Source organism: Papilio xuthus, unplaced genomic scaffold, assembly GCF_000836235.2.
Source record: "Papilio xuthus unplaced genomic scaffold, Pxut_1.1 DF827680.1, whole genome shotgun sequence".
NCBI classification, from domain to species: domain Eukaryota; kingdom Metazoa; phylum Arthropoda; class Insecta; order Lepidoptera; family Papilionidae; genus Papilio; species Papilio xuthus.
Window position 1 is genome coordinate 4,238,215 of NW_013530969.1, and position 25,768 is coordinate 4,263,982.

A 25,768-nucleotide genomic window follows, 5' to 3' on the forward strand; every position below is an offset into this window, starting at 1 on the left:
GAAATTGCACTTACTACTTGTAGGTACGATTAGCCACAGATGTTATAGTACATTACTTTGTTATATCTCATTACTTAAACTTACTTCGTAATTGTCATCGTCAATATATTTTGGAGGCACGAGCTGGCAGCAAGTTCTCTGCTATGCTAAAATAACGTATGAATTGCGGCCTCGAGATTTAAGTCTATTACCTAATAATCAGTAATCTCATTAAAATGCGAATGTTTGGATTGATGGATGAATGAATAGTTTGTTAAAAAGTATCTTCAGAACAGTTGTCGAGATCGCTCTGAAATTTGACTTAGATGTAGAACATACATATCAGTCTTTCCCCTTGTGGGCGCTGCAGGTCTTACGTTGCGGGTTATAGTCAAAGTTTCGTTTAGAATTCTCGGTTAATTTACATATATAGGTCACAATAATTAATTAATTTAATTTGAAGTTATAGTGGTTTTTAAATATGTGAAAATATGGGGGCGCTGGGCAAAAAGGGCTGCGCAGTTCTGCCAATTGCAGTCTCTTACTGTTATACCTGTTGACACGTTCCTCCCGCCCTGGACATGGTAAAAAAGGGCGCTATAGAAATCTCGCCCAGGGCGCTATAGATGTCAAACCGTTCCAATATGTGACGCTTGCCACTCGCCACTATGTCACATTCATTTCAAACCCACATCTTCAATTCGAAAAAAGCTTCGTTCAAATCGTTTCTATCAATGTTATTAACGTAATGACTATGACCTAACCTTCATTTAAAAAAAAAACCGTCTGACCGACGCTCCAATGGGTGAAATAGCGCCATCTATTGGTTCCATTTTAGAACTGAGAATTCATATATTTTTGAATTTGAACCAAATAAACTGAAAAACAGCACTTTGGCATTTTGGAACATACTCAAAAACATAGAAAAAACGATTAAGCTGTAAAGAAAAAATTTCAGCTAGTGAGGTTTGAACAAGACATAATTTTTTTCAGTAATTTAGAATTTCAGTTTTTTATGTCCACTGTATGTGTTTTGTGCCTATGGCATTTTGGGGAAGATGACCAATGGAATGACATCTCACTCGTCAAATCGGTTTATGTGATAGGCTCTAGGCCGCCACAACTGCATTTACATATATAAACCCACTTATATAAAAAACTTACATTGAAAAATGAGGACTAACTTCTTGGTTCAAAAGTAGGATTTTTTTTAGTAAGAATATAGAAAATGTATTTGCCATGCCACATTTCGTAAGAAATATTAGTATAGTCAGAGGTTGGTTAGCTTAGCAAAATCACTTGGTTAAAAATTAAACCGATTTTTTTAAGTCATTGTGCGCAGTATGATGGTTAAAAACTACATATTTTCAAGAAGGTGAAATATGTATTTTGTTAGCATAAACTAAAATTCTGCTAGTAGTCAACATGTATGAAGGTCAAGTAATCTTAGGCTTGTTGAAATAATATTTAAAAATACATATTACGAAACATTTTTATTTAGTAAATAAAGAAATAAATATTAATTAGGACATTCTTAATCATAAAAGGATTCCTATGAATTAGCTGCGTGCACTGCAAGCGGGCACGATGTCGGAGCGCTCGCAGCTCTTGCTCTGGAAGTTGAAGCCGAGTCCCGACGGGCAGACCATCAGGATGTACACTCTGTTGCGGCACATCAGGAACTGGTTGCAGCCGCCCACACTATAGGGGTAAATGTCACCGTTCGAGCAGTCAGTCCTGGGAGCGGCCGTCGAGGTAATAGGCGCTACTGTCGTAGTGGTGGTGGTTGTGGTCGGGGGCTGTTTCGTGGTCGTTGTTGTCGTTGTCGAGGGTGTCGCATGCTCGATGCAGGGTACTCTGGGAGCAGTTGTGATGACGCATGCGCTGCTGGTCCTGACCTCCTGCTGGGCACAAGGCTCGAGCGTGGCCGGCTGACACGGCGGCAGAGTCGAAGGCGGAGGTTTCCGTGAGTTCTCACAACCGCATGCTGGCTTACCATTTACTAGAAAATAATAAAAACCAATAAATAAAGACATCGAAAGTACAAAATATGAAGGTACAATATAACAAAGATAACTTACCAGATTGCATGGCCAAAGCCAGCAAAAGAACGGAGAACAATGTTGTCTTGAACATGACTATTGTTGTAGTGCTGTGAAGTTCTGATGTGAATTGTGACTCTACTTGAACTTACACTGTATTTATACAAAATCGTTTAGTTTGGAACATTTGGCATAATTATAATGGAATCATATAATTATTCTATTAGCGATATTAAAGACATTATAAACGCATTATTGTGAAATTATAATTTTTGTTAATTTTAATAAAAAAATGCTTATCAATAATTTCTTTGTTACTATTAAATCAGTATCATTTAAGTTAATTGTTGAGATGACAGTGTTACACCGCAGATAAGTAAAGCATGGAAATTGCACTTACTACTTGTAGGTACGATTAGCCACAGATGTTATAGTACATTACTTTGTTATATCTCATTACTTAAACTTACTTCGTAATTGTCATCGTCAATATATTTTGGAGGCACGAGCTGGTAGCAAGTTCTCTGCTATGCTAAAATAACGTATGAATTGCGGCCTCGAGATTTTTATTTTATTAGCTAATAACCGGTTATAAGGGTAGGGTACTGGCGTTAGAATAGGGAGCGGTTGGTCGATCTCTCAATGCGCCTGACAGAGAGGGCGTCGCAGTATTCTAACTCCACATCTTTTATATAAAAGAAGCTTCCTGGAATCCGTTTCTATCAAATTATGTTAACATAATGACTATAACCTAGTTTTAAGTGAAAATAATAAAAAACCCGACTAACTGACGCTCCAATAGGTGAAACAGCGCCATCTATTAGCTACATATTAGAACTGAGACTTTATATATGTATATTTTTTTAATTTAAAGCAAATAAACTGTGTTGTTAACTAGCACTTTTGCGTTATAGAATATACTCAAAAACAGCATGAAAATGATTAAGCAATTTAAAAAAGTAGTATCGATTCGAACTCGACATAAATTTTTCACTAATTAAGAATTTTATTTTTTACGTCCACTGTATGTTTTTTGTGCCTATGGGATTCTGAGGAAGATGACCCATTGAATGACATCTCTATCGTCAAATCAGTTTATATTACAGGCTTTAGATTGTACATATACAAACCCACATACATTAAAAAAAAAACTTACATACTTAAGACCGGAAAACCTCTGGTCAATCGAGTAGATATCAAAACCGTAATAAGCAACGAAGGGTCAAATCAATTCTCTGGTAGGAAGACACCCAAGCTTAGATTATATGGAGGAGTAAACGTTGATATACCTGAACTTCATATAAATTTTATTAATAAAACTTTGTCTTGGATACGAAAAGCTGCAGTTAATCATTTTTTATGTGGGAATATAAATATCAGTAATTATAGTGTGTTGTGTGGAAAATCAAAGACTCGGCATTCTCTTTCTAATGTAATCAATTTAATGAACATAATAATATTTTGTACCTCTTTATCTGTAGATTATTATTTTATACGTTGTGTGGTTTGAGATGATTTCAAATAAAATAATGTTTAGCATAATTTTATTTTTATTTCTTTGATATAATAGTTTAAGTTCTATCATCTTATATTTTCATCTTTTATTATTAAATCTTATCTTTTGAGGGTTTCCTGTCAAAAAATATAACACATGTAATAAAAGTCTTGCTTTTCAATAAATAACATTTAATTTTGTTCAATAAATAAACTTTAACATTTAAAATGTTCAACCCTCCTGGCACTGCACCTTGGTGGCGTCAACGCAGCGGTTGACGGAGGCGTCGAAGGCGAAGCCGCGGTCGCACACCAGCAGGCGCGCGACACCCTCCATGCACGAGAAGAAGTAGTGGCAGCTGCCCTGGATGCTGCGCACACAGAAAACACGCTCAACGCTCTCCTCATTGCACACGGCACATGCACGCACACAGCGCAGCACAGCACAGTAGTACTCACCTGAAGTTCACCACGTACGCCTTGCCGAACTCGTCGTAGGTCGCTGGTGGGCACTTGAAGCCGAGGAACTCTGTAAACACATGGGAGCACATGAGCATCAGTTCACATCACCGCTATCTACTGTACTGCACAATGAACGAGATGGGGAAAGTGTCGGGTACCTTCAGCGCTGCAGCTCGGCACAAGGTCGGGCCAGTCACAGCGGCCGGTCTCAGGGTTGAAGGCCAGACCCATAGCGCACTCCATCTCGAAGGCCTTGCCCTCCACGCACATGCGGTACTTGCCGCAATCGGAGCGGGTCGCTAACGGCGACGCGAAGAATCCATACTGGGTCTTGCAATCCGCGGTCGATACGGCTCGCTCTGCACAGAACATCAAAACAACGTCACGGTATTGTTTGCATGTAGACTGTAGTATAGAGTAAGATGAGAGCAGGCATGTAGGTACGTACGAGGCTGGTCGTTGTATTCGCACTGGGCATCCGACGGATACGCGCACGGGTAGGTTGGCCACTGCACGTCGCGCATGAAGTACAGCCCGTCGGGACACGTCTTGTACGTCGCCTTGTACGCCTGCAACGTTCAACATTCAACATGTACATCAAACTAATATATCATAGCATATTTTAAACAGTCACGTTAAAAGCGGCGTTACACTCACGTTACACTCTACGTAGGAGTCGCAGCTGCCCTGTATCTTGTAGTACGTGTTGTACTCCTTGCACACCTCGTCACCCACAGCGCCATAGGGCACTACTTGTACAGCGTCTATAATAATAGAAAAATATTAAATAAATATAATTAAGTAAATATGTGTAGAAAATAAAAAAAATTATACGTAAATTATTAAAAATAAACTTACTCGACACCGCAGCAAGAAGGGCGAAGGTAGCGAAGAAAAACATTTTTGTAAGTGGAGTATTGACTCTTTCGTAGACTTTAAAGCAATGATAGGAAAGTGACTCTGCGAACTCTATTTATACGTAAAACTGATATTCTAATGATGAACTATTAATTAGTAAAACACCACAAGTATTTTTTATAATAATTAGTGGTCAAATAATGACCTGTAATGTCAAGACCAGAATTATAATGACCTGCCTTGAGTAACATTTCTATTGCAATGGGGTTCTTCTTCCGTAAGATCTATATATCATTAGCTGTGTTTTTATTATATTTTAACACCTTCAATGCCACTATAATTCATACATGTAATAAGATAAACTCTCGGGGTCAGTCGGTGGCGCTGAACGTGTTAAAGAATAATTACAGAATTTTTCCCCAAAATATAAGTAATACGCTTAAATCTGTAATATTAGACTTTAGAGTAGGTGAAAAAAAATTTATTGTTACTCTTAGTTGCTAAGGAAAGATTGAAATATCAATTACCTGCTACAAACTAGAATTTACATGTCAGATTACGATGTATAGATAGTAAAACAATTTTTAACTATAATATGTTTATAATAACAATGACTTTTACATTCTGATGGTTACATTATCATAAAATAAAATTATACTACACTAGACGAAGTATCACTGAGCGGTTGGCATCGTATTAACATTTAAATTAGACTTAGAAGTTTTCCTCAATGTCAAGAGGTTCGACGCCTGTTGGGGTCACAAACTCATCGTACAATTCTGGTGTGACCGTGCTGAATAGACGTTCGAATTTAGGTGGTGAAGTCGTGTATTGATATCTTGAAGGGCCGACTGTACTAATTATAGGTTGGCCTTTGGCCCATTTCTTGGCTAGTTCTTCTTCAACGGCACGTCGTTGTTCTTCCGCGACTCTTGATCGAGCAGCAGCGCTCTTTAGTTCTGCTGGACAAGCTTCAATATCATCAGCAGCCACGCATGATCCAGTCACCTCGTCGAAAGCGGAGTAGCCACCGCAGCTGAGTCCTCGCGGCTTACCTTCGATGCAGAGGAAGTATTTCTGGCAGTCAGCTGCAGATCTGGAAGTGTTAGCGAAAATATATAACTAGAGTAATTAATCTGTTATTAAAAGATAAGAAGAACGAACAATAGTTAGTATTATTTAGAACACGCGAGTATCCACTGGCGAAAGGCCTAAAACATGAGAGTGTTGACAATATGCTTTTGTTTACAAGTTTCGACGCATAAATGAGAAAGTCACTGAAGCAACTCGCTAAGTAATTGTTTGCGAACGTCAAGCTACAATAGTGGACATTTAAAACTTTTGTAAGACTGCAGCCTCGTCTATTATCCTAGCCTACGTTAAGTCAACAGTTCAATATTATTGATTAGAAGCAAAATTATTATTATTAACTACCAGTTGTCACACGCAACTACCTATGTGTTCTATCAGACTATGTTCTACATCTATGCCAAATTTCAACTCGATCGGTTCAGCCGTTCTGGAGATACCTTCAAACAAACATTCGCATTTATAATATTAGTAAGATTTCTCTGTTTCTTTTCTAATGAGATAAAAATGGGTATATATTTTTTGTGTGAAATGAATTTCGCAAACCCTTATATGTATAACCAGTAAAATATCATACTATTTAGCACGTAGTAAAATTGTGATAGGTTGTTTAGTTGTATGCCGGATAGGCCTTATGCAAACGTTTAGCGGCTGGTATTTCTAACATCTTACATAATACAAGGTCGAATATCATCCGTTGACATTTAGCCGCGACCTGGCACCCGATGACCGGTCGTATTGGGCAACCGGTTCTCTTTGTACAATAATATAATTTTAATCATCAATTTGTGTATTATACTGTAAATTATACCGTTGACGCATCACTATTAGTGTCACTAAACAAAAACTGAAGATAAAATTAGTTTCAATTGTTTAATGAGTTGTGACCCTAATTTGATTTTGTACATTGATAGTTGTACCTTTTTCATTTGTTTTTGTCTAAAAAAATAATTGCTGATTATGAAAATCTAATATCTCATGGCCATTATTAAAAATGATTGTCTTTTTATTTAGAAAATCGACGATATATTACTATAAAAAGAAGCTATTTCTTGTCTTTCAAAAGTTTTATCATCAATTTTAAACTAGTTTGAACACGTGTATGTTTATTTAAATTACTTTTTATTCTCAATGACCTTTGAATTAATTACTGTTGTACCTGGAAGAGCAAGAAACCTCTATAAGCGAGAATAAATGTCCGGTTACGACGGACGACCTCCGTAAGCGAGAAACATCGGGTAAGAGAGAAACTTCTACAATCAGGTTTGATTTGATTACTCTATTATTGTATAAAAACACAACAATTTCTTTACCAATCTTATACATTCCTATGAAATGGTCTTGCAATTTAAGTAGTAACTTAAGTAAGTCTTAAGCTTGTGTTAAAGTTGTATTATCAATGATTTCTCACCTGTAGAACCTGTAGCCGGCGGGTGGTCCCAGTTCCTTAGAAATCGGCACCTCTGGACATTTAAAGCCGAGGAAGGCTGGAAGCATATACGATAAAATTAGCAACACTATTTTAATCGACGTTTTGTCTATTTTGCTTTCTTATGTCAAGGGAATAACCAAAAATGGAAAATTAAAATTTAAGTGTACATTTCTGTTTAAAAAAAGGAAAACTAAGCTTTTTAAGATATTCCTAATCATCATCATCAGCTCACTATTCGTCCCCACCGAGGAGCTCGGAGCCTACCCCAAGTTAGGGGTGACTAGGCTATATAATATAAATAATTCCTAATAATAAAATGTTATTATTACAAAGAGAAACCAAAGTATTATTAAAAAAGTGTGAATTTGATTAAAAAAAACACGATCACATAGGTCAATAGGATGGACAATCAATAGGTATCTATTCTATAGTTTAAATGTCATACAGTGAATCCGGGGTGTATTTGGAAAATTAATATTCTTAATTATATTGCCTTTTATTTGGTATAATGAAGTGCTTGTATACTTTATGAGCGGTTTTTTTTTAATGGAATAATTAATTTAAAATTTGAATATATTCGATTTGAATTTGAAGGTGGGTTTAGTTTATCTTAGTATTAATAAAAAATTGTTTTGGTGACGATGAGAGAACTGCCAAAGACCTTACTGTATTGATCATAATCAGCGCACTACACGTCCCCACTGAGGGGCTTGAAGCTTACTCTAAGTCAAGGATGACTAAGCCATAGTCAACCAAGATGGCCCAGTGGTTGCCTTCATACATATCTTTGAAATTTTAAGGTTCGAACCCAGGACCAATGCAATTTGATGAATCACCAGGTATGGTTAATGGCAAGTTAATTTATAAATAAATATTAATATTCACCTTCAGCATCACAGTCGGTGACCTGGTCGGGCCACTCACACCTGTACGTATCAGAGCTGAAGGCCAGACCCTCAGGGCAGGTGAAGTCGTACCCCACTCCATTCACGCAGTTCCTGAATCCGCTGCAGTTTTTAGCATCGCCGATTTTGATGTAACCAAATTGATGGGGGCAGTCCGCTGTCGGCTGAGCTGGCTCTGGAATTGCAGAATTATTACGTAATTTGTCGTTACCTCGATTCTCCACAGACAAGCACAAGACAATCCTAAATAAAGGTTAATTGTGATCTGCACTCATAAGCGTCCACCCAGAGGTTCAATCCTGCGTCCTACTACCTAAAATGTGACTAGGCCTTTGGTAGTTGACGAGTATGACACATAGTACCTACAGGTTACAAGTCCAGTGCTTAACGCTCTGTTATTTGAACTACGAACAGCATAGACTTCCTTGTATGCCTTTTAACTTCTTTTGGTGACAACGACATTATTGGCATAGGAAGATACTGAGATCAATCATTCCTTTGTGCACTGTGCTTGTAGTTATCGTGTAGTAGTTGTCTTGTAATCATTTAATTAACTGAAGTATTTCTGACTTGTTTTGCATCAGTTTGATCTGCAATTCTCTATATGTAACGCATTGTGATTCAAGATAGGTAATAGATTTATTTGGTACTGCTAAGTTCTAATCCGAATAAATATTAAAATATACACTGTAAATTGTAATTCAAAATGTAATTCATACTTTTATAAAGATTTTTGAAAAGTGTTTTCAAATATACAATTTGATATACTGTCATAGAAAACTTGTAAGACTGGATGTTTGAGGAAAACTTTAAAATATTATTATATAAACATTTATTTTAACATATCAAGTTACATACAGACATTAAAAACTTATTCTTTAAATCTAGCAATAATAATTATTTATGACCAAATATTTAGGGCTAAGTTTTATCTTAAACTATCGTTTACGTATTATGTTCTTGATATAAAAACCTTGAATTTTTTCTCTTCTTTAAGTCTTCTGTTATTATATTTTTTCAGTAATAACGTATTAATGGTTTACATAATTATTATTTAGTGGCAGGTATAAAATGTTTTAGTGTTTGAAACGTGTTTTAACATTTAAAAGAATTCACGACTAGGATATAAATAAGTAGCGCTTGATTCTAAGAAGAGCAACCTGTGTTGAACATGTTGAAACATTTTTTTTATTTTTTACATTAATGTGTATTTAAATATAAGAGGTTTTTGTTTTTGGGATTCAAGATCGTGGATTTTTTACGGTATTTAAAAATTTCGTTTACAAAATATCTAACAGTTCTTTGGTTTAAGATGCATATTTTTTGTTATTGTTATTTCATTATCATTCGCTCTAAAAATTCTTTTTTTTTGTATTTTTTTGTAAAATATTAACTTACTAATATTTATTTTACCATTCCAACTAAGCTATATGCTTGTGTTAGGGCATGGTTTACGACAATAGTCGAACCTTCGACCACGTGGTCGGAATTTAGATCTCTAAACCATTAGGCTAATGACGCATTAATTACATGGTTCCGTAATTACAAATATTACGATTTATTTAAATATAATGTTTAATTATCACTAAAATGTATCTTCTATATGTCTGTAAAATATAACTGAAATTAAATAAAATAAGTAAAAATTATTATACATAGAAATAGAATTTAAAATATGTTAAATATCAAAGGTGAGAAGTGTTGCATGTAACTATTGCATTTATAACGTAAACATTACAAATATGAAGTGCTTAATAAAGTAAAGAGACAGTGACTATTTTAATAATGTTTACAATATGTTAAAGGATTTGTTTTATTAATTCCTCGTTCTTACATCAACATTAGAGAGTCGTTTGCGATTTTAAATTTACGTATGTTTTTACGCTAGGAAAAGTTTGTTTACAAATATTGCACACGAAATTATATATCTAATAGAAGCTTGCAAATATTCAGATATTGTTTTGTTATCTTACTAAATAATAAGAATGTGATGTAACGAATTGTTTGTTAGCGTTTTTTTAAGAATTCCATACAAGGATTCATCATAAGTATATCATCGCCATATTAGACTTCCTTTTTTATATTATAAGGTGGCAAACGAGCGAGCGGCCGCCTGAAATCGCAGATATAGCGAAGTGACCGTTGCCCATAGACATACGCAATTGCATATGCGTTGCCTACCTTTAATCGACAGAGGAGAAAGAACAGAAAGAAAATATATTTCCTTTCCATGCATCCTCTCACCCGGAAAGTCCACTTCCACTTCCCATCCTTTCCTTATAAGAAAAAGGGTGGGAAGGGAAAGAGGACTAAATTAGGCCTCCGGGACGCACACTAATCAGACGAAACGCGGAATGGATTCCACTTCACGCCTGTCTTCTGTGTGGTCGTGGTATTTCACCGGGCGAGCCGTGCCAATTCGTGCGAAGATGTTAAAGCGGGCTCTACCACTGTTAGAACCTTATATACTGTACATATTTTCATTTCACAAAAATACATAAGACTGCGAAGATTTTATCAGTAGATTTTTGTTAATGTACTAATATTTCGTGTAACATTCCAAGTAAGCTCAAGACTTGTGATAGGATATGGTTTACGACAATGCACGAACCTACCATGTGATCGTGAATTCGTACCCTAAAACATTAGGCTATTGGCGCTATCAAGGACAACAAAGATTGTTAACTAGCTAATTTTCTTATTTTTCTTTAAAAATATTATGAAATGTTTTAAAAATTTGATTAATACGTACGTAAGGATGAGCGCGCGAGACAGGGAACATCAGTGGGATACTGACAGGGGTACACGTTGAACCTCACATTTGGGTTGTATCTTAAACCATCTGGACATAGCTTCTCCTCTGCAGTACCATTCTGTTTGAAGAAACATAAAATAAGTATATACCAAGAGTATACTTCGGCCATTTAAAATTACATAATACCTTTATTGTTATGAGTTACAACATATAGAATATCTGCAATTTCGAAGTAGCAAGTTACAAACTTCAATATTATGGGTAGTAAAATGGCAATATTCTAAAACTAGACATTTGTATGTCGTTAAATTTGATTGCTATAATCATAGGTAATACTTACCAGGCATTCAATGTATCTATCGCAGCTACCTGGTACCGGGTATCGTTCATTCTTCTCAACACATCTCACGTTAACTTTCGGAGCTGATTGAGATTCATATTGATCTGGTGCCTGAACGTAAGATTGTCTGGTGACATCAATATTACCAATACTACTACCGGAGTCGGTTACACCAGTTATCACTTCACTATCTTCATCATAGTTCCTCGCAGCTTCATTAGGCTCGTTTGGTTCAATGCCCGCGGTATAGCCGCCACCTTCGCCGGTACCAACTACATCATCGAAATTAACTTCACCGCCATTGTCGAAGTTTTCTTCGACAGCTGCCAACTGTTCTGAATATGAATTCTGCGCGTTTACTGCTGTGGACAATTTATTTTTTAAAATACCAATATTAAAAAGTTTTTTTCGATGCATCGGTAGGTAATCCTGTGGAAGGTATAAGTAATCTGTACAGATTTAGACTAGAATATGATGACCGATTCCGTAGCCCCTATTAGGAAGGAATATTTAAGATTTACTGATATTTAGGTGCAATTAATCTATACTTATAATATAAACATAGATTTGCATTGTTGTATATAACGAATAAACTAAAAAAATTACTAAGCCGAAATCAAAAATTATTGTCTATTAGGTAGCTGTATAATATTTATTACTAGTTTTTATTGAATTCCCCGCGAACAGTCACGGGCAAAAGCTAATCTTACTATAAAACAAATAAGCGTCATCATCACAAGTTGTGTCGTGACGCACACATCGTAATTATACATCAATAAATCACAATTGATAATATCTTTAAAATTATTTTTTCGGCACTTATCATGTATTCAAATATCGAATGCAAAAGGTTAAAATTAATATGACACAGTGACCCTATGCTCAGTCAACGAACACCCACATTACATCATATAAATGGTGATAAAACAAAAGAGAAAGCTGTGATGTGAAGGAAGAAATATTCGTAATGTTTACTGTACATAACGTATATACGTTACTAGTATTCTGCAAAGTTTAATGTAAATATTTTCATTTCATTGTTCTTGTATTTGATTTTACAGTACGCATTTCGCCTACGAGTCGATCGAGATGTTTCTCGACTATTCCCAAGCTAATGTAACAATAAGCATATTTCTTCTGGTATTTAAATGTAGGGAATGCAGGGAATAATAACAAAAAATAATAAAATATTTACATCGAAGAATTTACAATAATATGATCTGTGTAATCGAAAATTTAACCTACTTTTTAGAAATTAATTCTCTCTATGATATGTTTTTTCCTTTAGCCTTTGTTTCCTTTCTTTGTCTACTTTAAAAGTATAAATTTGTCTAACAGTGGCCTATGGAAATTAAAAAGATATTGTCCCTTAGTCAATCAAATTGTTTCTTATATTTATAAGCGAAACACATACAATTTTGCATATAATCTTTTCATGTTACAAATATTTTAAATGCGAATGTTTAAATGGATTTATGGATGTTTATTTGAAGCTATCTTCGGTACAGCGAATCGACGACAGCGACAAATCTTAATGAAATTTGGCACAGATGTCACATTGTCTAAAATTCTTATAATGCCACGCAGATAGAGTCGCGGGCGACAGCCAGTGCTATGATAATATTAAGAGCAATTTACAACATAAAAGCTGTTCGTAAACACAATGTTAACAGCATGCTTTAACGAATATGTTTTCTAACGTGATTAAATTGTACAATAAGCTTTAATATGTTAATTTCATATTGAAAATCTGTTGTAAATATCTTATATAACTACGATAAAAATTAATATAAATAGTATTCCTAGATATTATATAAAGATAGACAATTTATTATATTATTATATTTATATTTTACATAGTTTGAATTAATAATAAATTAGTAATATTTAATTCGTTACCGGAATATTGATTGGATGATATTTCAAGATGATTTAAAAATAAATGCCATATGTTAAGACGAGTTTATGTTGATTTGATTCTTGTCCTTTAACAATTCGAGGTCGTTTTCAAATTCAGAATTTTTATTTTATACTATCTGTTCCTCGCCACTCCGTCCGCGCGGGATTAGAAAATAAATATTAGTAGCGTATGTGTTCTACCAGACTATGTTCTATGTGTATGCCAAATTTCATAGATATTCGTTGAGCCGTTCTGGACATACCTTCAAACAAACATCCATCATTCGCATTTATAATATTACTATGATAGCTGTCGCCCGCTACGAATTAATAAGAAAAACTTAATTAGTTCATCCAGACTTTGTTCTATATCTATGCCAAATTATATCGAGCTCCATTCTGTTCTGGAGATATCTTCTAACTTACAACCAACCATACATCCAAACATTCGCCATTATAATATTACTAAGATTTTAGTTTCTATCTACAAATTTTTATCAAAATCAACATTTGGATTGGTATAAATTTAATTGCTACCAAATTTTTAAGCTACAAAAGCTAGTAAGTAATTATTTTAGTAAGAAATCTAAAGGAATATATTTTGCATACAAAAGATTATTCTATATGTATAGTACTCATAAAATATTTGTAGTTATTTAACACAATACAACAATTTTATTATTTCCTATTTACGTAATGGATTATCATAAATTTGAATATTAATAAATCCTATCTTCTTTATAATTTGTCTTACTACAATGTTAGACATTAATTAAGCTATTGTTTACAATAGCAATACGCGTTGCTTTATACAACTTGATTATTCCATATAGTTACTTGTTTTATTACGTGAAACCTTTTTTTACAAAAAAAAAAATAATTAATATTACAAAAAAAAAAGTTATTGGAACATATGAGTGATATCGTTATGAGATTATTATAAAAGATTTTTTGTTAAAAAAAGTGAGTAATAAAAAATAATAAAGTAAGATAAGTCATATCCCATGTATATAAGGATTCGTGTAGAATTTTCATTAATAATATCAAAAAAAATTCAAACTTATTAAAACAATTTTTTACCGTAAATAATATAATTAATTAATATGTAATAAAATGTATTTTAAGTATTTATTAAATATGTTTATACTATATAATAGAGATTAATATTTATAACTTACTCGCGCAGACGCAAAACAATATCACAAATGCGGTCTTCATGTCGACCACTCAGGCAACACGATAAGATTGATACTGGCAACGGTGCGCTCTGCGGCGCGGAGATGATGAACGACCTTGGGGACAGACCGCCTTGCGAAACCCCGTCTCATCACACACCAACCACACCCTGTTACATCATCCCTACACTGTCATATTCGTAAAAGCTGAAGAAATTTTATTGTGTAGAAATGTTAACTTGCAGTTTTCTGCAGCTTTACTTACGTACAGATTAATTTCAAAATGTCTATAAACAAACAGAATGAAAGGTGAATAGCTGTTTAGTTAGCTAGCTTTCTTTTGACCAAATCACCACTTAAGATCACAAGGGGTCGTGGACAAATTTTGATTTTTAGCCTTTTCTAAAAGAACAGTAAAGAATGGAGTTTTTAGATCCATTTAGGATTTGGTGTTGCAAATTACGATACGATAGCGTTCGTAGGTTCGATTTGACAGTCGACGTTATCATGGTAATGTCGTAAATCATATGTAAGCACAAGGTTTTGCTCGAGAACTTCTAGAAATGTTGCAGAAAATAAACAAAAACATTCAAATATATTAAATAAAAAACTTTTTGTTCAGTTCTTGACACTTAATGTTGATAACGTGAAGTCAGTCACCTTCCGGAATATTTGTGGGTTTAAAGTCATAAATTTATTTTAATCCGATTAATAGTATCCGAGATTAGCTTGTTCATATAACTTCCATCGTTGTGACGTCACATGTTCGCACGTATTCCGCGATCCAATATTGTGACATTGAATTCTGATGTATTCTCGCGACATTTGATACGCGATCTTGAAATGAACACTGGTAATATGATGTTACACTACACAATTATAAAGTTTCAAGGCTAAGGGCAGCTTCCTGTTAATGACTAGAACTTAGATTTTTTATTAATATTACTAACTATCAATATAACAACAGATTAAGATCTAGGGATACTTTCAAATAATAGTATATGAAGTATCGTAAGTTAAAGGCATTTAAGTTAAAATTTGTTTATGACAATTTTTGGCGCGTTGATGTCCTTTGTATGGGAAAAACGAGTACATTTTCGAACAAGATATCAATAAACCAATTTTCGCAATTTATGATTTAACCTCGTCACCATGCAACTTCTATTTCTTTAATTTGTTAAAAGAAGCATTAAAGTCGCAATCAAATGTCTAAACGAACAACTTAAACCTAACTTAAGTTCGTCCTAAGTACCAATAAAATTCTGAAAATCGAACCTAGAAAATTTTCGTATTATTTAATTTTAATAATTTTTTTGCTGAGAAAAGATCACTATTTAAGCGTCTTGATCTTGTATGTCGACCTCTTACCTGCTATAGTTCGTTTGTTTTAGCGTGAACCAAAACGTCTAGAGTCGATCTTGACCTTTACATTTATTGGTCAAGTTTATTCACATATTTGAAGTCGAACTTTGCCGTCTAACACATCTTTTAAATATTTATTGTTTTAAAATGCCTGACATTTACGGATTCTGTTAATTTCTTCAATAAGAAAAATAACCTTACAATTAGGCTGTTTAAAGTTTGCATTGTTTGTTAGATGTATGAAAATCAGTAACTTGTTTCCTTTTGCATTTAAAATAATAATAAAATACAACAATTTCTTAATACTGGATTTAATAACGCAAACGTAATATCATCTTCATCAGCTCACTATACGTCCCCACCGAGGGGCTCGGAGCCTACCTTAAGTTAAGGGTGATAAGGCCATAGTCAACCACGCTGGCCAAGTGCGGGTTGACTTCACACATATCTTTGAATTACTTCTCAGAAATGTGCAGGTTGCATCACGATGTTTTCCTTCACCGTAAGAACATCGGATAAATGTACATATGTAAATCGGAAATCGAAAAACACATTGGTACAAGGCGGGATAAGAACCCAGGGCCTGCAGATTGCAAGTCAAGTGCTTGACCACTGAGCCACCGACGCTCCTAAACATAATATATCAGAGGAAAATTACTCACCATTTTGAAAATCATTTACCATTTTTGGGCATTACTAAAAAGATAGGAAAAATACATACATACATGAATCGTAGATTACCAAAAAAATTTATAGAATAAATATTAATTGGCTGGAAATATTGATTTTCTAAATAAATTACTTATTGAAAATTAAATGAGGAAATTCTTGAAAATGCATAATATATAATAAGGGGATTAACAAACTTATTAAAATATAATATATTTCTTTATCATGTAGTTATTGGTATTTAGCAAAATTCTTTATATTAATTTAAATATAATTATGTATATTATATTTATGACCCGGATTAACATTTTTTTATGATTATGAAGACTACCAGGCTCTTCTTACGTATGGAATACATAAATACGCTATAAATGTTGGACATAACTTACGTTAGATCATTTTTAGAATGCCAATTTAATTAGTCATCGCTGTATTAACATTGATTATAACGTATTTTCGATTTAAATATGGACCTACCTCACAAGTAGTGATGGTTCTATCAAGGCTAAAGGATATCTTAACATGATGTTGATTCTGTTTTGACAATTTCTTCTTTTTACCCAATAGATAATCACTGCTGAGTTCTAGTCTCTCCTATTGATTGTTTCAAACATTCTCTGAAACCTTTCAACCTCTATCAATTCACCTATCACAATATTGTAATGTCGTCTGTTCTTGTGAATCTATAGTGCTGCGACATGTCACATTATATGCCCATCATTTTAAGTCTTTTCTGGTCCATGAAATACATTATGCAATAAGTGACTATCGTTGTGAGAGGATTATGTCAAGATTTTTATTATGATCATAAGGATTATGAAAGATTTAACAATGGTAGAGCCCGTTTTACATCTTCGCACGAATTGGCCCAGTTTACCCGGTGATAGACCACGACCACACAGAAGAAATGCGTCAAGTGGAAGCAATTCCGCGTTACGTCTGATGAGTGTGCGTCCCGGAGGGCTAATTTAGTCCTCTTTTCCTTCCCACCTTTTTTCTTAAGGAAAGGATGGGAAGTGGAAGTGGACTTTCCGGATGAGAGGATGCATGGAAAGGGAATATATTTTCTTTCTGTGCATCCTCTCCTCATAGGCATCGCATATGCAATTGCGTATATCTATGGGCAACGGTCACTTCGCTATATCAGCGATTTTAGGTGGCTGCTCGCTCGTTTGCCACCTTATGATATAAAAAAAAACTTATGTTGTGGTGTATGCAATGGAACAACTTAAAGTTTATGAGCTTCGTGTGCTTATTGTTAGTACAGAAATGATCTTAATTTGCAATAATTTATGAGATACGTGTCCCTAATATTGTAAGTTCTTAAGCTGTATTGTGTTAGTCATAGAATAATTGATTTTGGCAGAAATTCAATTTAGACCAGACACGTGTTTTTAGTATTCTGATGTTCAAGAGCTGATTCACTAGATTTATAGTACATTGTTAATCCCAGATTTGTTGTTTCTTTGACCTTGATCTTATGTAAGGGCCTTAACTCTTGTAATATTCTACACGTTAAGATAAAAATTATCCCTTATGATTCAAGTTTACTGTTTAATAAAAACATTTTTACGCTTTTAAAGTTTGATTTTCAGCCAAAATAACATAAACCTTAAAGTCACGTTATTGATTATAAGTAAATACGATTGGCATTTTCTTTATTCGATTTTCCTTAATTTAAAGTTTTTTTTTATGAAACTCATTTTATCATTATGAGATTTTATATTTCATTCCTAACATTAACATTCTTTAAATGTTATAACTCATCGAAATGTTTTTTATGGGCCAAAGGTTTTATAATGGCGGCCACGTACGGTTTCACGTAATTAGACCTCCCACAAAAAGACGGTCGATCTGTTCAAGGTCGTACAAACCTATTGTCTAAAAGGTGTAGGGGAGCATTATTTATGGAGATTTTTGGGAGAGGCCACATTTTAATCTCTCATGCTATGCCTGTCTTTGTCTGTTGAACCATGATTATGTGGAAAAAAATGTGCATGATCGTCACCTGCACCTATTTATTGTTTCGGTGTCGAATAATAGAAAATTGGGGAAAATCCAGTTTGAAATTGCGATTTAATATAAAAGGAATTCAATATTTAAGAATAAAACATATCCGCCTGCTAAAAAATTGCAGCAATTTCTGAAATAAATTTGTTTGCGGAAGAATTTTTACAGTATTTTATATATTCACTGGTAACTCGACCCTTCAGTACGGTAGCTCATTGTGTTAACTTTGAGTGAATTACAATGCCTTAAGGACAGTATAAAAATCAATTTTCCTTACGATAAACGATAAACGCTTAACTTGACGATGTGCTGAATAATAAAATTGAATGAACATGCTGATATCAAAGTATATTCAAAAATTCTGCCAACAATTTATGGAAAATTGGTCATCACACATTGATCCGAATGGGGAAAACCGTTGCCAGAATCTTGAATTTCAAAACACGTACACACTAGAGATCAGCTTCCTTATCTCGGCCCGCTAACTGATTCGTATTCATGCCCGACACCTGCCGCCATTTTGCATATTTTGGGATTTCACATTCTGTTGATTCATTCGCTATAGGCTGTAATACTTTAAGACAACTTCTCTGTGACATATTTTTGATAAAAGTTAAGATTTTAGTATGATGGAGACAAAGACGAAAGAGTTTGTAGATTGCAAGGGATGTCCCCTATTTCTCAGATTTGATAAGAAATCTATAAAGAGAATCCTTTTTTTTCCAGAGAGGAATGCTTTATGCATACTCCGCGCCCCGGGGGGGACGCGGTAGTTATGTGGGATTCTCCTCCATAGCGGAGGCATACCCACTAAACCTCTCTGTTCCTCCAACGCATCGGGACGGGATCACGGGCACGCTTTCGCTCTCGTCCGCGGCATGAAGAGAATCCTTGTTTTTTTACAATATTTTATGATAGTTAAGTTAAATGATCGTTTTTTTTACAATTTTATTACTTAAAAGACACCTGTTGTTTACATCTATGCTGAAGATTGAGTTTTATTTTTAATTAGAAAAATTATGATTCTATACAGTTGAACATCCGGTATCCTTTCATAGTAAATACTAAAACTCATCGTTTAAATATCAAAATTATCATCGACTTATAAATATTTTCTTGATGATTTACAAATAATTCTATTATAAAATCATGACACAAATCAAATATAGAGTTTCCTTCCCTTTATGACACATTGTAATAAAATACCGTAGAACAAGGAAACATTTGTTAAAGGTATGATGTGGCTTGTTATTGAATGCCAGGAACAAGGTACAAGGTGTTGCTTACTCATCTAGCAAGGTTTGAGTATCTTTAAGTTTTATGAAATTTAAGTAAAAAAAAAAAAAATTAATTAGTGGCCTGGGTGGTCCAGACTATGTTTTATATCTATGCCAAATTTCAACGAAATCCATGTAGCCATTCTGGAGATACCTTGTAACAAATATCTATCTATCTTCTTACTATATTTTAGATCTGACATTCACGATGTTTTTTCCCAGTCAGGCCGTGTATCTCAGGGAGTCCACTAAAGGCCCGGCCGTCTAATTATTGTCGTCAAAATTCCATCGAAATTAATTTAATACTTTAAAATGGATCTTTTTGATAATAAGAACATGCTATTTAATCTATCATGTCATAGTTGCCAGGTAAAAGTGACGTTTGGTTGTTTTCGTAAACAATGAATGAAATATTATTCCCGTCATTAACCTGTTTCATTTTAATTTTATCTTTACGAACTTTTAACAAGTTAATATTGAATGAAGTGAAACATATCGTGACACAAAACAACATCGATTCATCGATCTATGTAAACTTATATCGCAAAATATATTTTACTAATGTTGAATATTTACAAACAATAAATCAAGAAGGGATTATTATAAGATATTACTCAAATGGTCACGACGGAGGGCCGGACTCAAAAAATGAGAATGAAGTTGAACAAAACACTGAAACACAAACTAAAAATGTGTCAACTGAGAACTTTGAAACTCAAACTGAGAACTCCGGAGCTCAAACTGATACTCAGAACGAAGTTCCTATTGAAAGGAGAAGTCGTATCGAAACATATGATGAGTTTGCTAGATACAGAGACTTAAATCGACCTCCTGACACACATTACCCACCGGGACCTCGTCCTGGGTACAGACGATCTTGTGCTGATTGTATACAATCATTTAGTGTTTTAATAACTCTTGAAGTGTGTCTGTTTTCATGTATATTTAATAAGTAAACTCCTTTGTGTCTCAATAAAAATTTAGTTGTTTTAAGATGGCTAAATTTTTCTTATGAACTTTTAGACATTTTAGTTAGAACCTGGCGCGTGAATGACGTGCTTTCGTTACAAATTCCAGTGCCAGAATCAATAGTGATGGGACATAAGCATCAAGACTTTAGTAAGGCTAGTGTTGTGCCAGATTATCTTCCTAGATAGATAATCTTCCTCTTACTATTGATTTTATCTCATACCCCTTCGAATATGTTTTACCCTTTCCATTCCTTTTTTGTTGTTGGTTTGTTTACTAGCCTTAGATTCAAGGTCTATTTTTATCTTACCAAAACATTTTGTAATAACGAATTCAATCTTTCGTGAGACATTATGATAAAGTTATAAAAAAACGGCTAAAACACTCACGTATCCGTCCGGTGGCCTTCAACACCAGTTCCACTCACTCTGATGAAGGGCCAAAGATGGCGAAAGACGAATTTACAAATAAATTTTCTAAGGTAAAGATAAATAAAATAAACAAATTGAATTTCATATTTAATTCAGATTACAGCTGTATATTCGTATGAAAATTTGACATAAAAGATAAAATACTTAGCACAATATTACATGTTGATAAATACATTTTTCGTAAATGATCACATTAAGAGACTTTTCAATAGGTATTGCGTTTTAAAACTAAAGGGCACTTGATGCCAAAAGTGAAAACTCACCACATGCGTACACCATAACCAAAAAAACCCCATTTTAAAGCTAAAATAAACTAAAAATAATATTACTTATATTCGCAAAAGTTTAACGTCAAAGTTTCTAAAAGAAAAAAAATCTAACTTTACAATAACTTAAAATAAACTTAAAGTAATGAACGTGGTGAGCTTAAACACTTTTATTACTATCACTGTAAACATCATCACTTATCACATAACTTAAGTCACATTCTAACTAATTAGGCTGGATACAAATAGCTTAGCTCGAATATAAAAAATTTTGAAAATTCGCTTTCTCAAAATATTTCAATATATTAATACAATTCGTTATAATTACAGCAAGATTTTAAAAAATTAACTTACAACTAAAATATAGAGACGTTATATTAATCGATTATAAACCGTTATGGTTAAGGCAATATGATATATTGTGCAGGCAAAATGCAAAATAGAACAAAGGCTATAAACCATTCTGAAACACGTTACATAACTAACAGTGTGCTTCTGAGACCGAAATCTCCGTTTAAAATAATGACCGGGATGAAGATATATTTTATACAGAGTTTGGTCTCAGAAACCAACTATTACATAATTATTAATCTCAGATTATATGATGAGCAATTCAGACCTTCGGAATAATTAGAGTATTGTTATTACAGCTTTTTCATGATGTATAAGAGAGATATGTTTTTCTATTATTTTGGCAGTAGAATCTAACAGATAACTCAAAACGCAAATTCTGTTAATATTATTTATTTTAAAAATAATACGTTTACATCTTGAAACTACACACACGACGGCAATTACTATGGATAAATTACCAAATATTCAGTACAATGTTAACTGTACACTATTATTTTTTTAATACTGTAAGTGAAACGGAACGTAACTGTAGCATATTCTAGAGTTGTCACCTGTCAGTGCTCACCATATAAAATGTCAATTTACATTCAAATTACATTCGAAACTTTGAAATGATTTGAAATCATCTAAACGCTTTCTGAGTAAATCAAATATTATTCTAAATAAATCTTACAAATTTAAAATTGATTACAAAGGGTCTCCAAACTATTTTTACACAAAATAAAAAAAAATATTTGACATTCTTTTACATTTTAATTAAAAAAAAATACAAAGAAGAAACTTTCATATGTTTGTAAATGATTAAACAAAAAATAGTAAGGAAGCGAATTGAAATTATCAAAATTATTTTAACATTACACAACTTAGTTGTCCCTGAGTTTGTTGCAAGTTTAATTAAAATTCGCTATAAAATGTTATGAAAAAAGCGGTCAACTGTGCGAAGACAGGACAGGCCGCTATTATTGCGGCCAAAGATTGGAGACCCCCGCGTTGACTTGTTAAAGCCAGCAAACAGCTTTTATTAAGAAGTACTTAAATAAAATTAGTCAAGTACCTTCTTAATTGAAACCATTAAAATCAAAATATTTACAAGGAAACAAACTGTTTTTTTTTACATTTAAAATAAGAAATTATTTATTTCTAATACGAAATATATTAAATTCTCACGACTGTTACTTCGCCGTTTAACATAAATGTATTCTAATATTGGAGAAAGGTTTTGTTCATTGATTTATTTGGTGTATTATATTAAATTAGTATAAAAACTCAACTTTAGCAATTTACGTCTTATTTACCTTTAATCGTTCTATTTTCGTCTTCTACGTCATTAACTAGTATTTATTTAACGAAATGTGACATAATTTTGAGATGTTTATTCCTTAAACTATCAATTTGGACAGATTATGTAACGGTATTTAGATAAAGACGAATATGAATCAGGAAGTCAATATTGGTCGATTAAATTGTCATTAATTAGGCACTTATCGAGTATATGTCTGCAAGATATAATGAGTACAAAATCTAATAGATTAAATGCTATCGGGTATAGAAGTAAGCAAATACGTCTTAATTTTAACATGATATGTTTCGTTTCGTTTAGTTTTTTTTTAACCAGGGCAAAAGTCGACATACTTATATGACCCGGCGGACATAAGTAAAACAACGTTGCTATAGCCCACAAGGACCCCCTGCCAATATCAAAAAAGAGCAACAAGGTGTTTTTTTTGGACTGTATAAATCGACAAGGATATCTGTCTCGGTAGGAATAAGTCAAACTTAATTATGATAGCCCACTAACGCTCCCCAGTCAATATCCAAAAAAGTGACAAGATACTTTTCGTAGCCTTGCTGTCATGTCACTTTTTGTCATTTTCTATTCCTAATTAGGTTTTATATATTTTTTTTAACAGAGCTAACACCAGCGACTCTCTCACAGGCTCAGATATCCTTGTTTGGCTATAAATATTTTTGACAGAACAATATGCGATAGCAGCGCCTCTCACCGCGCCAAGTAAGTTTGCCGTACTATACACGTATTCACGTCAATATGATAAGTCATATTGTATACAGAGTAATTTTTTTGTGCGTTATTTTTAATCTATATATAGATCACAAAGCGCAGCCATTTCTCACACCGTAGAGTTTTTTGAGTTCAGGCATGATGACGTTTTTAACGAAGCTCGACTGACGGCCGGCGATAGCGTCTCGCTTAGGATTCTTGGCATAATGCTTAATGCCTGGCTTGTGGATGAGGAAAGCGTTGTTCAGTATCATGAAGTCGTAATCCTTTACGCAGAGGATATAACCCTGGAAAAGACATATAAATTATTAATATGTTACCTTTAAGAAAAACGTCGCATATACCTTTAGCTGCGATGATAGCTAACACTTTTATGTTACATGACAGAATAAAAAAAAGTTCACCCGTATAAAATGTTATAGGTAACATAATGAAAGTTGTACGATTATTATAGGATACAAACGTAATAGCGGTTCATGGTTAGCGAGCGAATTTCTCAAAATGAACCTACTATTGTTTAAGGAAAGCGCGGGCACTTGTGTGCGCCGCATCCTTTTACGTCCCGCCGACACTTAATTGTGCTTGCAGCAGTTCGGGCCGCCATAAAGTTTGAATGGCACTATACTTAACGGCGTTCCCACAATAAAGCTCTGCGTTTGTGCGTGTCTGTGTAAATTTGCAGCGTTGCAAATTCAATTCACAGCACGTGCTCATGAATTTAAGAGTATAGGAATTAAACACGACTGGTAACGGTTAAATCCAACAGCAAAATCTGCATATTCGAGGCATTTGAACGCATTCACTGAGGTTTGTTCACGTCGAGTTGTATGTTTCATTGCCTTTCTAATTTATGGATCTTAAGGACGAATTATATCTACAAATACCCGCCTCAGAACTGATTAGTATTTGTAAGAGAACCTACAAATATTATGTCAACGATAAAGTTATTATAAGTAATCTCTGGTCAATATTTTCTAAATGTATTCAATTCCTTATATTGACAGTGCATTGAAAAAGCTAATCATGAAAAAATGACTTAGTAAAGCTTGATAAAATACGTTATCAAGCACACTGTGTTAACGCAGACTGTTGGCAAACATTAACAAATTAAACATTGTATTAAAGTTGAGTCTTTACCTGAGTCATTTTGTCTTTCTTTCCCTCCCAGCTGAGCCGCTCGTCGTAGTAGGGATCCTGGTGAGTGCCGATGAAGATCGGCTCCCAATGGACGTATTTGCCGCGTCTCTTGCCAACGTGGAAGACGTCCATTTCTGAAAAATCAGGACACGCTTTTAATATTAATTTTATATCTTTTACTATCCAAACCTGACATTAGATGTAATACCAAACTATTAATGACAATAGTCTGAATCTAAATTATCAAAATAAGATTAACTTTTTTTCTGACCTGTGACCCTATCAATGTTTTTTTATCTATTCAGTGGTTACGCATGGGTACTAAATTTTTTTTTAATTATATAGGCGACATATTAAAAAAAAAATTAAATAGAAACAAAAGCTACAATGGATTAGCTCGCATTCTAACGATAACGAAGCGAAGGCGTGATCTAATTAGCATAGGAAGTCAAGACTGCACTCGAGTTTGCGGAGACTTGGCGAATTGGCGTAAAATTTTACGCCGAACGTGAGTCGAGCAGCGGGGTAGGTCATTGAACCATAATACGCAATTAGAATGCCCCATACGACGGCCACGGTTCGCTCCAGCTAGCATAAATAGCTCACGACGATACACGAGATTAATTACTGCTTCAGACTTATTGCTAGGTATTAACAATGATGGACAACGGTGCTGTAAAATAACTCTACGTATGTTAAAGCGAATGGAGTTACATGACGTATTACCGTCGTTTGTAACTAGAATTACATGACTATTTATTTGGCATGACTTGGCCAAAGATTGGCAAACGTTGGCAAATTTTGGCAAACACAAAGATATGTAAAAAGATTTTATAACTTTTT

General features: G+C 33.9%; 4 protein-coding genes across 7 annotated transcripts in view; all 4 read right to left on the bottom strand.

Moving 5' to 3' along the window:
• The window catches only part of LOC106117491 (salivary glue protein Sgs-3-like), a 7,293-nt gene extending 5,154 nt beyond the window's left edge, over nucleotides 1-2,139 (bottom strand). Inside the window, exons 1-2 of one of the 2 annotated variants that reach the window (XM_013311838.1) lie at nucleotides 2,061-2,139; nucleotides 1,881-1,981 (exon numbers count right to left, since the gene is read on the bottom strand). In XM_013311838.1, coding sequence (XP_013167292.1) covers nucleotides 1,881-1,981; nucleotides 2,061-2,115 — 156 coding nt within the window. In that variant the 5' untranslated portion in view covers nucleotides 2,116-2,139. Of the gene's footprint in view, nucleotides 1-1,520; nucleotides 1,982-2,060 lie in introns of those variants that run through there. The other variant, XM_013311837.1, reaches the window with a different exon arrangement.
• Nucleotides 2,140-3,714: 1,575 nt separating this feature from the next.
• On the bottom strand, nucleotides 3,715-5,314 carry LOC106117382 (uncharacterized). The gene is made up of 6 exons (XM_013311670.1): nucleotides 4,836-5,314; nucleotides 4,635-4,741; nucleotides 4,426-4,546; nucleotides 4,136-4,336; nucleotides 3,975-4,044; nucleotides 3,715-3,886 (listed from the first exon to the last, which is right to left on the bottom strand). Exons 1-6 carry the CDS (start codon nucleotides 4,876-4,878, stop codon nucleotides 3,748-3,750), a joined length of 681 nt encoding a protein of 226 aa, XP_013167124.1. The 5' UTR covers nucleotides 4,879-5,314; the 3' UTR covers nucleotides 3,715-3,747.
• A 102-nt stretch (nucleotides 5,315-5,416) lies between these two features.
• LOC106117381 (uncharacterized) lies at nucleotides 5,417-14,539 on the bottom strand. 2 transcript variants are annotated; one of them, XM_013311668.1, is made up of 6 exons: nucleotides 14,434-14,539; nucleotides 11,357-11,715; nucleotides 11,014-11,134; nucleotides 8,242-8,436; nucleotides 7,336-7,411; nucleotides 5,417-5,931 (listed from the first exon to the last, which is right to left on the bottom strand). In XM_013311668.1, exons 1-6 carry the CDS (start codon nucleotides 14,471-14,473, stop codon nucleotides 5,550-5,552), a joined length of 1,173 nt encoding a protein of 390 aa, XP_013167122.1. In that variant the 5' UTR covers nucleotides 14,474-14,539; the 3' UTR covers nucleotides 5,417-5,549. The 2 variants fall into 2 exon arrangements, with proteins under 2 accessions (XP_013167122.1, XP_013167121.1); XM_013311667.1 differs by having other exon boundaries at nucleotides 11,357-11,718; nucleotides 14,434-14,538.
• Nucleotides 14,540-21,222: 6,683 nt separating this feature from the next.
• Nucleotides 21,223-25,768, bottom strand: part of LOC106117265 (beta-1,4-glucuronyltransferase 1) — a 60,017-nt gene continuing 55,471 nt past the window's right edge. For both annotated transcript variants that reach the window (XM_013311483.1, XM_013311484.1), the window contains exons 6-7: nucleotides 24,926-25,059; nucleotides 21,223-24,075 (exon numbers count right to left, since the gene is read on the bottom strand). In XM_013311483.1, coding sequence (XP_013166937.1) covers nucleotides 23,878-24,075; nucleotides 24,926-25,059 — 332 coding nt within the window. In that variant the 3' untranslated portion in view covers nucleotides 21,223-23,877. The remainder of the gene's footprint in view (nucleotides 24,076-24,925; nucleotides 25,060-25,768) is intronic.